We start from the raw sequence: 14,789 nt of genomic DNA, 5'->3' as shown, positions 1-14,789 counted from the left end.
TACCCAGCTGGTGCACATTAAAACGGGGTTGTGGTCGTCCTGGAGCTCATCTGGAAGACTCCATCCATCACATAGATGTCCCGCGATTCTAGAAATCCAGCTTTAAAACTGTGACCAGGTTTGATGCTCACTAACATAACTGCAACCAGAGTAACCCAAAGGCGAAGTGAGAACTATCACAGCACGCTCCTCTGTTTGCCCTGGCTTCCCAACAACATACATTTTTTTCAGCAGTAATCAATTAATTACAAACCGGCTTCAACAACAGTCTTACCTTTGTCTCCCTGCGGCGAGGATTTGGCTCAGAAACGCCTGGACCGACTCAGATAACCGTGTTGGCGAAGACGCCGCTGAAATAAACTACTCCCGTGAATGCAGCGGGGACACGAGGGAAGTGAGGAGAGGAAGGAAGCGGCGCGAGATGAAGCTTTGCACCGGCGGCGGAGTCTGTGAGACTCACACTGACATCAGAGCGATGCTTTCTCTAAAGTGGTTTCGCTCATTCACATCAACCAGTGAACAAACGCCGAAGGTTGCGTCTGCTGGGTTTAACATCGGTGAGTGTAGCCGGGGCTGGAGCGACATTAAAACTTGCGTTAGGAGAGCTGCAGGAGGGCGGCTCTGACTGAAGTCACAGCTCAGAGGAAGCCGTGTCCAAAAACGAAAAAAAAAGGTTCAAAGTAATTTGGCTCAAGGTTGAGAGAGCTCATCTTTAGTCTTCGTCATCTGTGACAGTGGGCTGAAATTTGCAAGAGAGCCAAACCGAACACAAAGTTTTTATATCCATATCTGTCTTTTCTGATGATCTGAGAAATGAATGAATTCTGCAATGCGTGTCTTTCTGAAAATACTGAGAACCAGTGATTAAATAAATAAATAAATATCTCAACTTGAGAAAATATAGGCTGGTTACTTACAGGTTTTGATAATTGGCTTTGTTTCCTCTTAAATTAGACGATTATCATTTCAAATATTCTCAGTTTGGGAGCTTGGATGATGTTTCACGAGGCAACATTAGGCTCTCAAAGTAATCAATAACTTTTGTCATCTTAATTGAGTCTTAAAATAATTAAACACATGGTGCAATTGGTTATTTTCAGGCTACCTGCGAGACAGCTTGAGCTTAAATCAACATAATCTTGCCCAATAAAAAGAAAAAAAAACATACAATTAAAACATGTGGACTATATCCAAACAGAAAAAGAGCAAAAGACAAATATTTCAGGCTAAATTCACATCATAAAGAAAGCTTGTATTTGTTTTAATGAAGCTACAATCTGTGTTCAGACAATGGATCAGATGTGTCTGAGACCAGGCAATGATGTCCAAAACAGTCATGTCTATATTCATGATTTTTGGTTTGTTTTTCTAAGAAACAAAGACGTAAAAGAAACATCCAGTAACTGTTACATCACTAGTTAGATCATTCAAAAGTCTACCATAACAGACCCTTTGGCTTGCTTCTCTTTATGCCTTTTTGTTTAGCATATTTACCAACAAACAGGACACCTAGCTGATTGATAGCCTAATTATTTTACCCCATTACAAGTGTTGTTGACACTAATGTAGAGCATTTAGGGTGATGTAGAGTGTTATTATTGTATGCCAATGCTGTTTTGCTTATTAATGCATTGGTGAAATGTTTATTCTTTATTATTACAATCTATTTAGGACCATGTGATAAAGCAGTTACTACCACCTCCTGCAATACAAACCTTTGGGACAAAATTTCATATTATACCAACTAGTTTACTGTTCCTCATTAATAGTTTATTTGCATGGCACTATTCATGCAATATAAGCAGTTGAACTTGATTTAGCATTAAAAAAGATTCTATGTACATAAAAAGGATGTTCACTTGCAAGTAGCATGAAAATATGAAAGAGACAAAGAGAATATATACAAGTACTAAAAAAAAATCCAAGTGGTTGTTCTTCTGTGCAGAGTGGAGTTTCTACCTCTGCTGCGTGTCACCCTGCCCGTCGCCTGCTTTTACCTTCCATCTGATGTTACTCTGAACAAAGTCTTTAAGGCCATTAAAGCCCTGAGTGAACAGATACTCCAGATACCACCTCCATGGCTTGGAGTGCTGCAACACACACACACACACACACACACACACACACACACACACACACACACACACACACACACACACACACACACACACACACACACACACACACACACACACACACAGAAAGACACAATGTCACATCAAAGACCTCTTAAGACTTCTATGATCAAAAATATCTAGAATAGTTTGTCGTAGAGGAGGACATATTATACCTTTATGGAATTAAGGTCCATGTCCTCTCCGTCCGGCCAACACTGATAAAGAAAATATTAATATTCACTGTCAGAAAAAAACCTGGTGTATCTTCCAAGATAACTGCTCGATGCTGCAGGTGGTCTGAACCAAAAAAAGGTATCTATATAATTAAACATGATGAAAACCCTGTCTCAAGCTGCACCCATTAATAATAAAATATCCCCCTCTATTAATGCATCATCTGTGAAAGATACATTAATACTAATTTGTTTAGCCTTTAGGTCTATTAAGCAAACTGTACAGTACATCTGCATCTGGATCCCTCAAGCACCAGTGTTCAGTTTGGGAAATAATCACAGGCTTGGCCCAAATGATGCACACTCACCTTCTGGTGAAAATCAACAGCATAGCTCACGAAAGCCGGGTGGTGGATGAGGTCGAAGCTTGTCCAGTACTCTGGAACTTTGCTCTTGAGAAGCAGCTCCTCTCCCACCTGAATGTCATCACTGGGATGAAACATCCTGGAGTTCCACAGGCAGTTCACCATGACGACAACGTAGTGGTTGAACTCATGGAAAGTCTGCTGGCTGATGTGAAAGGTCTGCTGAGGAACAAAGAAAGAAGGGTCCATCTAACTCACTCACATCTAAGTTCTGTTGTCACGTTTGATTTGCATGTCATTTATCAAGTTAATTTCTTCTTAATAAAACAAGTCTGTGACATTTTCAGGAGAGCGTAGTGCTGGTTGTCTGATGTTCTCAGAAATTCAGAGCTCACAGGAGCAGCTGAATTAAAATAAACATTTTTAAATCCTCATCTGAGAAATTTACTGTTATCAGGTTTAAGCAGATGTGTGTCGATTCCTGAAAAGCTGGACATAGGAATAGAAAACATCTACCACAGTGAATTAAGGGATCTATGAAACAAGGAAACATCTACATGCCAAAAACATGAATCTATTAGCAAGTGGCTGATCAGTATATATGCAGCTGTAAAGCCAATCATTTCCCCACAATTCCACAAACTCATCCTTACCTCGGCCGTTTTCTCTTGAGTCTTAGCTGATATCAAGTTCACTTTGTACCTGACAAAAAGGGGAAAAAAACGAAACAGTCCCCTCTGATCATTAATCACTACAAAAGTGCCCTATTCTCTAGAGTCTGTCAAGAAAACATAATGCAATTATGAACCAATTTTCTTTTGTCACGCTTTTTCTTTTTTACACTTAGCTTTGGTTAAATTCTTTCAAAACCCTGGGGTGTCGTCAATTAACCAGCAATATAAAGGATTTGTGTTATTATAGCCTGGAGTTATAAATGGTGTTTAAATTTCACACAGAAACAGCTAAAAACGTAGTGGAGAGTTTAAGTATCCTGCTTCGTAGCCTTATATTATCATAAATCATACATTAACATGAAAGGGCAATAACAAATTTGTTTGTAGTTCCTTTCCCTTCATTAAAGTTAGAACAAGCGTGTGACATACCACTTTAGTGTTGCAATTCAAATGTGTGCATCTAGACAAGCTGATGGCAGGCTGTTAGCAAAGGAAATAGGAGTCCCCACCTGTGCATGATGTAGGCCAATCTGTCCACACTGACAGGGTCTGTGGCAAACAGGGCTGGGTAAAACACTCCTGGTGGGGGCATCACCATGAGGGGAAGGCCAAACTTCACGAATGTGTCGCACACCTGAGTGTGGGAGGATTATGAAGTCACCCGCAGGTAGTGAACAGTGAAAAACCTGATACTCCAAACATGGGATTGCTGAGGCTTTTTCTCTGCACTCCAACTTCTTCTATTATTATGCTTAGTCAAATAAGGCTGAGAAATACTGTTTATGCTACAAAAATCATTCTTTCTGTTCTTACTGTGAGTAGTAGCCAAGGGAATAAGAGTCTACCCGCTCATTTCAGGCTTCAGTCTTCTCAAAATGTAATGACATGTTGCCAAACAACCAACCTAAACTAAAAAAGTCACTTGTTTAATTATAGTTTGTTTTTTTATCTATTTTTTTAAACCTTAAAAAAGTTTTTAAAGTCTATTTGATATGGTTAAATTGTCTGTGAATCACACACATCATGCTGCACAGTGAGGTTGGAACATCCAGATCAATCAAAATTAAGCAAAATGCATTTGTATAAGAGAAACTTTAAATAACAGTTTCTATCTTGTCTTACAAAGACACAAAGCAGACTAAGTCAGCAGCTGCAGCTCACTTACAGTCTCATAGAAGTCCAGGATGAAGCTGAGGAGGAGAGAGTGGCAGCTTTCAAGCTGAAGCCCCACAGAGGCCAAATGACCCGCAAAGTGAATCAGATCCATCACTGAATCCTTGAACCCTGACAGAGTTATGTTTCTGGGAAAAAGAAAGCAGAGTCACACACACTCACACATAGAAACTGATGCCAAGTTAAAAGGATATTCCTGTTCATGTCTTACAGCGGTCAGAGCACGCTTAGTATCCTTTTAACACCAGCTGACTCGTTTCATTTGAAGCAGTATTTTAGTTTCAGGTAAGTCTAAGGAAGACACCCATTTCAGCCACAGTAAATATTCATTAACACATAAAAGGACACGCAATACTGAGGTGCCACTCCGTTCCTTCTTTCTGTTTACAGCAACTGATGTGCGAGTCACCTTTGTCGGGATTAAGTAAATTCACAATGTGTTCCAGATCTGTTTCATCATAGACATAAACAAGAGACTCACATAGATGTGTGGCTGTTGAGACTGATGTCCAGGTCATCCTCCAGCGCGTACACAGAGTGCCAGGTCAGCCACTTCAACAGCATACTGTTTAAACACTCTATCAGTCCACACTGCAGACACATGGTGGAAAAGCACTGAGCACACAGTCGTTCAGACAAAGCACCTGTACAGGATCTACCGTTTGAGAGTGCTTTATAATACAAGACAAACATTTCTGCATATTTCCTATTAAACTTAGAGCAAAAGCAGCTCTGCTTGTACATCTGAAAGGAAATCCTACCTTGAAAAATAATGAGGATGTGAAGAAGAGCTGTGTGAGGGGCTCAAACAGAAGACTTTTGATTTCTGAAGAAAAGACAAAAGGTCACGGTTGTATGATTTTCTCCAAACACAATTCCTGACATACAGCTTGTTATGAAAAACCTCACCAGCGTGTTTACCCATTTATGTTTGACACACAAAGAAAGAAAAACGATTTGTGAGGAGAAGGTCAAGAAACACAGCGATCTGCAGAGACAAAACTCACGTAAACTTGGGATGACAGGGATGTTGCTCAGAAGGCCGAAGATCTCCGGACGGAGAAGAGATCCGTCCCAGACGTTGAGGAATTTGTAGAGAAACGCATCGGAACTGGAAAACCCCTCCTGGCCCGGGGGAAATTTCACAAATTACAACATGAAATCAATCACTGACTGTGGTTTTATTAATTAGTGCAAAAGCAGGTGTCAGCTAATCATGGCGGAGGTAATGAAAAACAAATGTGTGGTGCAGAGGACACCACTGGTGGTTGAGATGAAAAGCTCACCTGGAGGAACTGCTGCGCAGACAGCAGCTTGTTCAAAAACTGGAGAGCTTCCTCTGAATTCTGGGCGCCTCCTCCGTCGCTGCAGAACAAAAATTCTGAACGAAAACAACAGAAATCAGAAATCAGTCGATTTTAGATGCACACAGTGAGATCCCTTCCGTCTCTTTTCAACTCTTTCTGCGAGGCATCTTTTTAAAATGCCAGCTAACGTAATATATGGTTCATCTCAAGGTCAGCTTTGCTTGGAAAGCCTGTTGTACAGACAGCGGATAATACAGCAGTTCTGTTCCACCTCCTCTCCCTTCTCCTTACCTTCATGGAGAGTGCAGCCTAGCCAGAAATTGAGGCGTAGGATGGCAGACTCATCCTGCACACAATCCAGGTACTGAAGAGCCAGACTGGAACCCAACAGAGAGCCCATCTGAGCAGGCAGCTAGTGGAGGTAAAGTGTTGAAAAAGTTAACCTTAAGGCTTGAATAATCACATATCCGTTAGAAAAACATAAGCAGAGATGCAAAAAAAAGGCAAAAACATGCTGAGTAACTACTCACAATGTCAACATTACAATTAAAATAATAAGAAAAAGACACAGCAATCCTCATAATAGCAGCACTGGGACATTTCTTCCACCACATGGATAATTTCTATTGTGTCTTACTGTTCACAAGCAGCTGTCTCTCAATATGGAGACTTTGTCAGTAATATAAATAAATTAGAATGAAAAGAAGACAGGCTGAATAGACACAACTCAGCTCTTTAATAATTATAGAGCAACTGTCTCATTAAACTGAGAAAGGACCATTCTGCTGTTGACAGCATGAGTGCAGGCAGTCAGGAAAATATCAATAATCTTTTGTCGATGACTCAAACGAATACTTTTATCACGATGATAGATTGCAGCCATCCATTTTTTTTCCTCAACACGTGGGAGTGTAGAGCTTTCTTGCCTTTAAACAGATTTGATGCCATCGGCCTCTAAAAGCCTCATTGTTCCCGTTGGCTTTGTAGGCAGTGAAAGAGGTGAATTTATGTTGCATGACACATAAAGCTCTGAAAGCTATTTAAAATGACTTATATTAGTTTATCAGGTCACTGAATCTGCAGGGCAAATAGGCATTTATGGAGAATCCTCTTTAAATGTCCATTTGCTTTATAACTTTGTTCATCGCTTTACTGAGATATATCACATCTTTGGTCTTTTGCTTTCATTACTCATACAGGACACATAAAAGGCTGCTGAAATCTGTAAACGAGTTATAATAAAGCAAATGATAAGCACTCTGTGCATGAATTAGGTTTATGCTCTAATCTAATAAAACAATTACAACTATAGACCACCTCTGCTGTGGTTTCTCTGGGACTAAGTAGTAAATGGCTTTGAAGGCATTCAGACAGAATTAGAACAGTAACACAGCGCCACCCAGTGGTTGTAAAATTACATCACAACTCAAGTAAACTGGATCCAGAAGTTGTACAGTGGGATTGTGTTTGTTGACCATATTTGTATATTATAGAAATAAACCCCTCTCTCTCCTTACTATGCTCATGTGACTCTGTGTGTGTGTGTGTTGTAGGTGAAATAACACACAAGGCTACATTTTTGTCTTTGTTTTATGTTTTTAACAGTTTATATTTGTCTTTGATGAGCACAGTAGTATGCTCTTCTAGGCTATTTGTTTTACTCCCAATTTATGCATTTTGAAAATTAGCTTTTTATCAAAGGAAATTATTTATTTAACCCTGGAGAAAAACTGTAATTATTGTGTGATTCATCATTTTTAAGTTGTTCTGGTTAATCTGAGACTCCAGAGTGATTCTTAACTCTCTAGAAAAAGACAAGTGAGGTTTTTAATTTATTTTAATGCAGCCAATAATGGCATTTCAGGGTCCTGGGTAGATAAATCTGATAAATGGCCTTTCCAGACGGCTGGAAATGTCAGACTGACGATTGTGAGAATAAGGATAACTTTGATGAGAAGAAGGAGAGAAAAAAAGAAGAAAAGGAAGGAGGAAGAGGAGAGGGTCTAAAGTCCAAAATTATAATAGTCACTTTCTTTAATGAACTTAATTGATACCATGTTGTTACATAAAGACAAAAATATTTAATAACTTTTCCGTACAAGTTCTTCTACTAATTTTTCTTTGTGATATACATCTGTTCCTGTCAACAAAGGGACTAATCTAAGCAGCCTTATTAAACTTTTAATTTAAAGTGTCTTCTAAAAGCACCTCATCTCTCTCCTGTTAGAGTTTTGGTAATTATTTAAATACCAGCTATTATCAAGTCTGACAAAGAGCAGGTTATTTATTCCAGCCCCCTTTTCTAATCATAGCTTTCTTTTCCTAGCATGTGTCGCACTGAACACTTAATTATCATTCAATTTAAAAAAAAGAACAAAAAAGTAATAATTAAATAATAATTATAATAATAATAATGTATACTTTATTATTCCCAATTGGGAAATGGCTGCTCTGCAACAACAACATCTAAAGTGAATTTTCTTGACTGTCAGCAAGTGAAAGTGCATGAACAGCCTTCCTGTTGTCGGTGCCCCTGACAGATGCTGAACTCGGGGAGAAATTACCTCAATGTGATGTATATTTTCCAACAGCTCAGCAAAGGTGTGGATGTGCGCCAGAGGAACCACCTTTCTGCCGGAGGTCTGCTCAGTCTGAGCGTCTTTGTTGGTGGCAGGACTCAGTGTTGGCAAATCCAGGTAGCGCCGTTTCTATGGAAACAAATAAATATATGTAATATAATATGAATTTAAATATATTTTTTTATATATTACTCCATCTCTGTCCCCCTTTTTTTTGGCACCAAAACTTAAATCAAATCAAATTTTAAAGGAAAAGAAAAAGAATGTAATAGTAACATAATGATTAAACATTGATGTAAAAACTGAAGCGTTTTAGTCGTGTACTTGGATTAACTGTCCAACCACATCACTCCGTAGGCGTTTCATACAACTGCAGAGCAAACCTGACTTTTAGCTGAAAACCTACAGAGCCTGCAGGTAAATTCTGACATGGAAACTGAGGGGCTGACCAAATGCTGCAGTGACACTGGAAAACAGCAGCTATTAACTCAAGTGTTGTAGGATTTAGCTGAAAGCACAGTAAGAACATCATCTGACAACACACCCTTTTCCTTGAGCTGGTTTTATCTTTGACTGTGAAGGCCAGACTGATACTAGATTCAACCTGCAAACCCTTCCTCTTCTGGACAGCAGTCAGGGCGGATTTCCATGGAGAAATGTGGTTCTTAAACCCAGACTGTAAGAGAATTAGAAATATTTCATTTCAGTTTTATTTGATAGATTATGATCATATAATGTTACACCAGCATTAGCTTGCATGTACAAACCCTCATCCGTGATGGAATGGAGAGTGTCACCAGTTCAGGGCAAAACACTTTGTAAAGTGAAAGTAGGTGCAGGAGGAATGGCTGCCTTCCCTGAGGACAGAAACAGTTACATCACATCAAATAAGGCAGATATTTGCATTCCTGATCTCAGCTTATAAGTATAATAAGTCTGAGATCATTTTATCTGCGTCGATGCCAATTTCGGCATTCTGTAAACCATCTCATTTTTTATGACAATTTCTGGTCAGATTAACAAAGTAGACATGCTTTTCAGTTTGATATACAAAACAAAAAAAAGAAGAATGATGTGATTTTATTTATTCTTTTGTGAATTACTCTGATGCCCTTTGTTCAGGTATTGGGGCTCTTTTGTCTGCTGCTGCTGTTTGATTTATTACCAGGACAAAGAGGTATGATCACATCGCCTCTGCGCGCTCCACTCTGTGCTGGCTCCCCGTTAGATTTCATATTGATTTTAAATCTAAAAGCTCGTTTTCAAAGCCATAAATGGCTTTGCTCTCAAATAAATCTTAAACTTATTGACCTGGTATGTGCCCTCATGACCACTGAGAACTGTGGATGGAGCTCCGGTGATTACTGTTAGGTTGCAGTTAATGAGAAAGGTGGATCAGGCTTTTGCAGTTAAGAAACTCTCGACCCTCTGGAAACGTTAAACCAAATGGTTTTATACATTTTTTATAGTTCAATTCTTTAACGATTTTAGTACTCTTTGCACACAATGTTTGGCCCCATCGTTTTTTTACCCTCCTCACCTGGTTTTACTCTTTTGTTAGGCTCTTTGTAAAATTGTGAAGGAAAGTGCTATTTATAAATAAAGTTTAATATGTTTTCTTACAGGATTAACAGCAAAACTGTTTAACCTGCACTGTGTGGGATTCCCCATGCGATGGTAAACCATGGGATTTCCCATGAAGTGGATGTTGAATAATTTGAATGAGAGTGTAACAGATTGACAAGCTCATCAGACATCAATAAGGTACAAAATAACATGACAAAAAAAATCCCTCTCATCAAGTTAGCGGAGGGATTTTTTTTTAAGGGTGCTTTTAGATTAAATCAAATCAGTGTTTACCAGTTTAGACTGCACCTCCAGTAGCTTCCTGACTCTGAAGACACGGACTGCAAAAAAACACAAAAGCTGCAGTTAATAATGCTCAGAAGCGATGACAACACTAAAAAAGAGAAAAAATTAAGTGGAAATAATTACAAGTAAATAAAGGGATTGCTTAAAAGAAAAAGACATTACAAGAAACTTATGCAACTTATATTTAAGGCATAAGGATATTTGACTTACCACTTTCCTTTCTGGTCAAAAGGTACAAGAGATGGCAAATAAAAGGACACTGAAAATATGGCAAAAATTGATTTGATTAACTCCCGTACAGTTTATTACAGTGGTATATTACATACAAACAAGACATAAAACTTTTATCAACATTAAGTGTTCATTAAATATGTGCTAAGCTTTAATAATAAAGTCAACATTAAATACATAACTCCTAATTTCGTATAGGACAGATATTAGTGAAAACACAGTTAACTTGTTTCTTGACAAAGCCCCTGGCTATTAGATTTTTTGCTCTTAACCTGATCCAAAATATGGATGTTTTTACCTTTCAAATCTGATGTAATGTGAACGTCAGCATTTGAGGATTTTATTTTCTCTTCATGAGAAAATGTGTTCATGTGTTTTGCTTAATCTTAGAACACTAAAGTCAGGTTAGTAGCCATCCAAATGAAGCATGGGTGGAAATCAGCCAACCTTAGTGCACATAGATATAATTATAGACATAAAATCGCTTACAACCGGGTAGAAAAGAACCATGGCAGCACGTAAGAGAACAACACATTGACAGCTGATATAAGTACTGATAACTATTTGCATATGCTGAGAACTACAGAAGAGATAATCGTCCTGGGAGCAATAAATGATGAGAGAGGTTGAGTTTTTACATAAAAGCAGCCTGATTGATAAGTTTAAAAAACTAGATGCAGAAAGACAACTTGTTTGGCATGAGGCTAGGTCATCACTTCTTTTTTTTTTGTCATGGGGAATTATTTCCTCCACACATTTTCAGTGAAATGCTTTTTTTTTTTTAACCAGAGTATTAACTTATTAGGTATTAACTTCTGAGCTTTTTATTTTCCTTTCCAGAGGCTGAGAAAAAAGAGCTATTTGTGGACAGTTTGTAGCTTTCCAGAAAACCCAGAGGTTCTGCAAAGCTTCTTTAAATGATGTCATATGTCTGAATCTGAGTGTACCCCATAACCCAAACATGTTGGAAAGAATGGTATACAAGTTGCTGCAGGGATTACAGCAATACAGAGATTACCAGACACGTACCAGACTTTCCTCTGTGATGAAGCTGAAGACGAAGCCATAAATAGCTCGAAGTTGATCCTTTCCATCAATCATGTCAAATATAGTCAACACCCACTTTATGAAAAGAACCTGAAAATTATGCATTAAGTAAACAAATTAAATTCACCAATGGAAACTTGTACTCAGAACAATGTAAAAAAAAATGTTGATGGCAGTAATATAAATCTTCTGACCAATATATTTATTCATAAATTAAGTACTAAAATAGTCCCCAATGTCTAATTTTAACCCTAAAGCTTTGACATTCACAAGGGTACATTTCCACCCACCTGAGTGCTGATGGGTAAATTTCCAACATTTAGCCAGACTACTGCTCGAACAACAGCCTCCTGCGGCACCACGGTGGCAGGAATCAGACATTTCAGCACCCGCACACATATATTCATCGCTGCACAGATGTAAATACTGGACGTAAGCAAGCGACATTTGATTGCGGCAACACAAGGTAAACACAGACAGAATCACAAAATTTGACAACAAAAGCGGAATCAATTGAAAAATGTGGGATTTGCTCCTATGTGGGTGTAACCTGTTTCCTGCAGCCGTTTAGAGGCATTTCATGATGTCAGGGCCATTGGAAGAAAATAAAAAGTTAGATGATAGTTGAATGCATTTTGTCATCACCTGCACTGACGGGACTGAAGTCTCTCCCAGTGGCTGAGAGGCTGGCAGAAGCACCCAAGTTCTTATTATTAGGAAATTCCAACGCTATGAGGTTCCAGAAAACATGAAAAAGCTGCGTCCATTTCTGGTAAAGCTTTAAGCTGAGATTATACTGGCTGAAAGAAAATGAGAGCAGCCCCCATCAAATTCATCCCTTGTGTCTGAGCTGCACCTAGAAGGCTGTGGCTGGATGTTTACAGCTGGTTAATGCAGCCAACCTTTGCTTGAATCCTAGCCCTTTGCTGCATGTCAACCCTTCTTTCTACAGCCCCTTTTCTTGTCAAGCAACTGCCTGATGAAAAGTTTCAAGGGGTAAAATGGAAAACACAGAATTTTAAGAAAAGAAAAACTAAATAAAATCTGGAAAAATAATAAAACAGGGTCCAGCAATCTTCCAGCTGTCCACAACATTAAGGATGCACTAAAGAACTTTTGCAATTTTCTCAGAGATGTGCCCCCTAATCACTGAGTCTTAACAGATAATTGAGTGTCCATCTTGCATCCTACCTGTACTGGGACTTCCCTCAAGCCAGTAAAAAACAGTTATATCTTTACTCTTGTCTTATCTCGTTCTTTTTCTTTCTCTCTTCTACCGATAACGTCTTCTTGCTTTTCTCTGCTGAATCAGCCACGATGTGTGTGCCAAACAGCCAGTGTGTTTATATCTGTTTGCTAGCATGTGCAGCAACGTTGAGCAGCGTCCCGCATGAAAAAAATTGTATAGTGCCGTTTCTCAGCCAGGATAGTACAGAATAAATGTGACTGTGCTATCAACAAGCCTGAAATATGGGTTTGAGGTCGCAAAGTTACAAAATGTGTCTTTAACACACTCTTTGTACAGGTGTTCATACATTCCTAAAAGCATCAAGATTCTTTTTATTGTGAAAGATTAAAATTATTGATGAGACATTACATCATATCATCAAAAGCAGTCTGGTGACTATTATTCCTGTGATAAATGGGTAGTCTCAGCTTAGTGTAATATATCTACCCCAAACAAGCCTACTACTTTAGAACATAATAGTTTTCCCAACATTTAAAACCCTGTTTTTTCAGCAAAAAGACAAACAAATAATCAAACAAAGTCATAGTCAGTTCACACCTGTTTACACACACACAGTCTTACCCCTTTTGAGGCTCATAGCAAATTCCAGCATGACAGAAATGGCTTCTGGGGAAAGCCCATTTCTGTAGGCCACAGTCTCCACCAACACCAGGTTCCTGTCCAGCTCGTCATTCCCTATTACAGGAGTATCAGCTTCAACTACACAAGTGAGAAGTGACACCGTATCAGTTTGATACATACACAACTCTGAGACTGGGTACCATGGCATAACATAACATGGGTGCAGTACAAACTGCTGGATAGAATGACCTTTTCAATTTAGCATTTTTCAAGAGATTTTAAAGGATGGCCAGTACAAACATGTCTGGATAAGCTGCGACAGTAAACAATTTTATTATATTTACTATATGTGTGGGAGATGTTGGCATTATTATATATATATATATGATAGTCTTGTGCATATGTGCGTGTGTGTGTTTTAAGTCTGAGGTGAAAAAAATATTACAGTGTATTACTTTTAGTCAAGAACAAAAAAACTTATGGCTTGCCAAAATATTTTAATCCAAGTTGTAAAGTGATGCAGAGACAAAACTTTACACTAAAATCCAAAATGAATTTATCGTAATGTCACTTTCCAGACCAAACTGTCTGCACATTATCAGCCCGTTTGCTGTGTGAGAGGCTACAGGATATTCAGCTGGAGTTTTCCCCAATCATCTGGATTACTGACTACCTAACAAACACATCACAGTTTGTAAGACTGAAAGGTTATGCGTCTGAGACGCTGGTGAGCAGTTAATATATAGATACATTAACTACGGAAGCCCAAGGAGAGCGTTCCTGAGTAGTCATAAACGACCAATTCGAATGAATGAAATCAATCTATCACCCAGACCTAGTTGATACTATTAAGGACTGCTAACTGCTATCTTCCCGATTGAGACTGTTTTTCTACTCGAGTGAGATTGTGTTTCTACCCGAATGAGATCGTCTTACCCTCAGCGAAATACTTCAGGGCCAAAACAATCGGGTCCTCCGCCTCGTTTTTCCTCTTCTCCTTTTCAGCGAGTCTCAGACTTCTGTTAATGCTCCGCCCGGACAACGATGAGTCGCTTAGAGGCGACTGTTCTGATTCTGATTCTGTTACCACTGCAGCCATTTCTACATTGCTAAAGTTTACAACGTTCCCCACTCTACTCCGTCCATTCGAACAAAACTCAAATCATCCGCGCGACCGTTTGTTCTGCGCTTGCGCAGTGTCGTTTTTCCGCTCAGTTGTTTCATGGGAGTTGCAGTCCGGCTGTTGTTAATCTGATATGGTGACACCATGGGAACAATGCAGGTGATTAAACAGTTCTTTTCTTTTCTTTTCTTTTCTTTTCTTTTCTTTTCTTTCTTTCTTTCTTTCTTTCTTTCTTTCTTTCTTTCTTTCTTTCTTTCTGTCTTTCTTTCTTTCTTTCTTACAGCCTCATGTTAGGCTGTGAATGACATTGGTGACTGA

The 14,789-nt window shown here is 38.8% G+C and overlaps 1 protein-coding gene across 2 annotated transcripts; it reads right to left on the bottom strand.

Annotated features, from left to right (window-relative positions):
• Positions 1 to 1,255: 1,255 nt before the first annotated feature.
• Positions 1,256 to 14,593, bottom strand: cenpi (centromere protein I). Of its 2 annotated transcripts, none has more exons than XM_041989361.1 (20): positions 14,285 to 14,593; positions 13,349 to 13,486; positions 11,829 to 11,947; positions 11,521 to 11,628; positions 10,471 to 10,519; positions 10,249 to 10,295; positions 9,156 to 9,245; positions 8,933 to 9,064; positions 8,374 to 8,517; positions 6,101 to 6,221; positions 5,789 to 5,883; positions 5,510 to 5,627; positions 5,264 to 5,328; positions 4,984 to 5,093; positions 4,495 to 4,630; positions 3,839 to 3,963; positions 3,309 to 3,357; positions 2,659 to 2,874; positions 2,291 to 2,332; positions 1,256 to 2,090 (listed from the first exon to the last, which is right to left on the bottom strand). In XM_041989361.1, the coding sequence occupies exons 1-20, from the start codon at positions 14,445 to 14,447 to the stop codon at positions 1,956 to 1,958; spliced, it is 2,202 nt and encodes a 733-aa protein (XP_041845295.1). In that variant the 5' UTR covers positions 14,448 to 14,593; the 3' UTR covers positions 1,256 to 1,955. The 2 variants fall into 2 exon arrangements, with proteins under 2 accessions (XP_041845295.1, XP_041845294.1); XM_041989360.1 differs by having other exon boundaries at positions 2,659 to 2,877; positions 14,285 to 14,592.
• Between the last annotated feature and the right edge of the window lie 196 nt (positions 14,594 to 14,789).

The sequence above is a fragment of the Melanotaenia boesemani genome, chromosome 7 (genome assembly GCF_017639745.1).
Source record: "Melanotaenia boesemani isolate fMelBoe1 chromosome 7, fMelBoe1.pri, whole genome shotgun sequence".
In the NCBI taxonomy this organism is placed as follows: domain Eukaryota; kingdom Metazoa; phylum Chordata; class Actinopteri; order Atheriniformes; family Melanotaeniidae; genus Melanotaenia; species Melanotaenia boesemani.
Note: the sequence above shows the minus strand (reverse complement) of the source record. Positions and strands in the feature narration are given on the sequence as shown.

Bases quoted from the DNA above. Each gene is read 5' to 3' on its own strand.
- cenpi (XM_041989360.1), bottom strand. From the start codon at position 14,447: ATGGCTGCAGTGGTAACAGAATCAGAATCAGAACAGTCGCCTCTAAGC. The intron at 5,628-5,788 runs GTGAGCTTTTCA...CCCCCGGGCCAG, and splicing joins CTGCGCAGCAGTTCCTCCAG to GAGGGGTTTTCCAGTTCCGA. The intron at 3,358-3,838 runs GTGGGGACTCCT...CCTTTTTGTCAG, and splicing joins TTGGCCTACATCATGCACAG to GTACAAAGTGAACTTGATAT.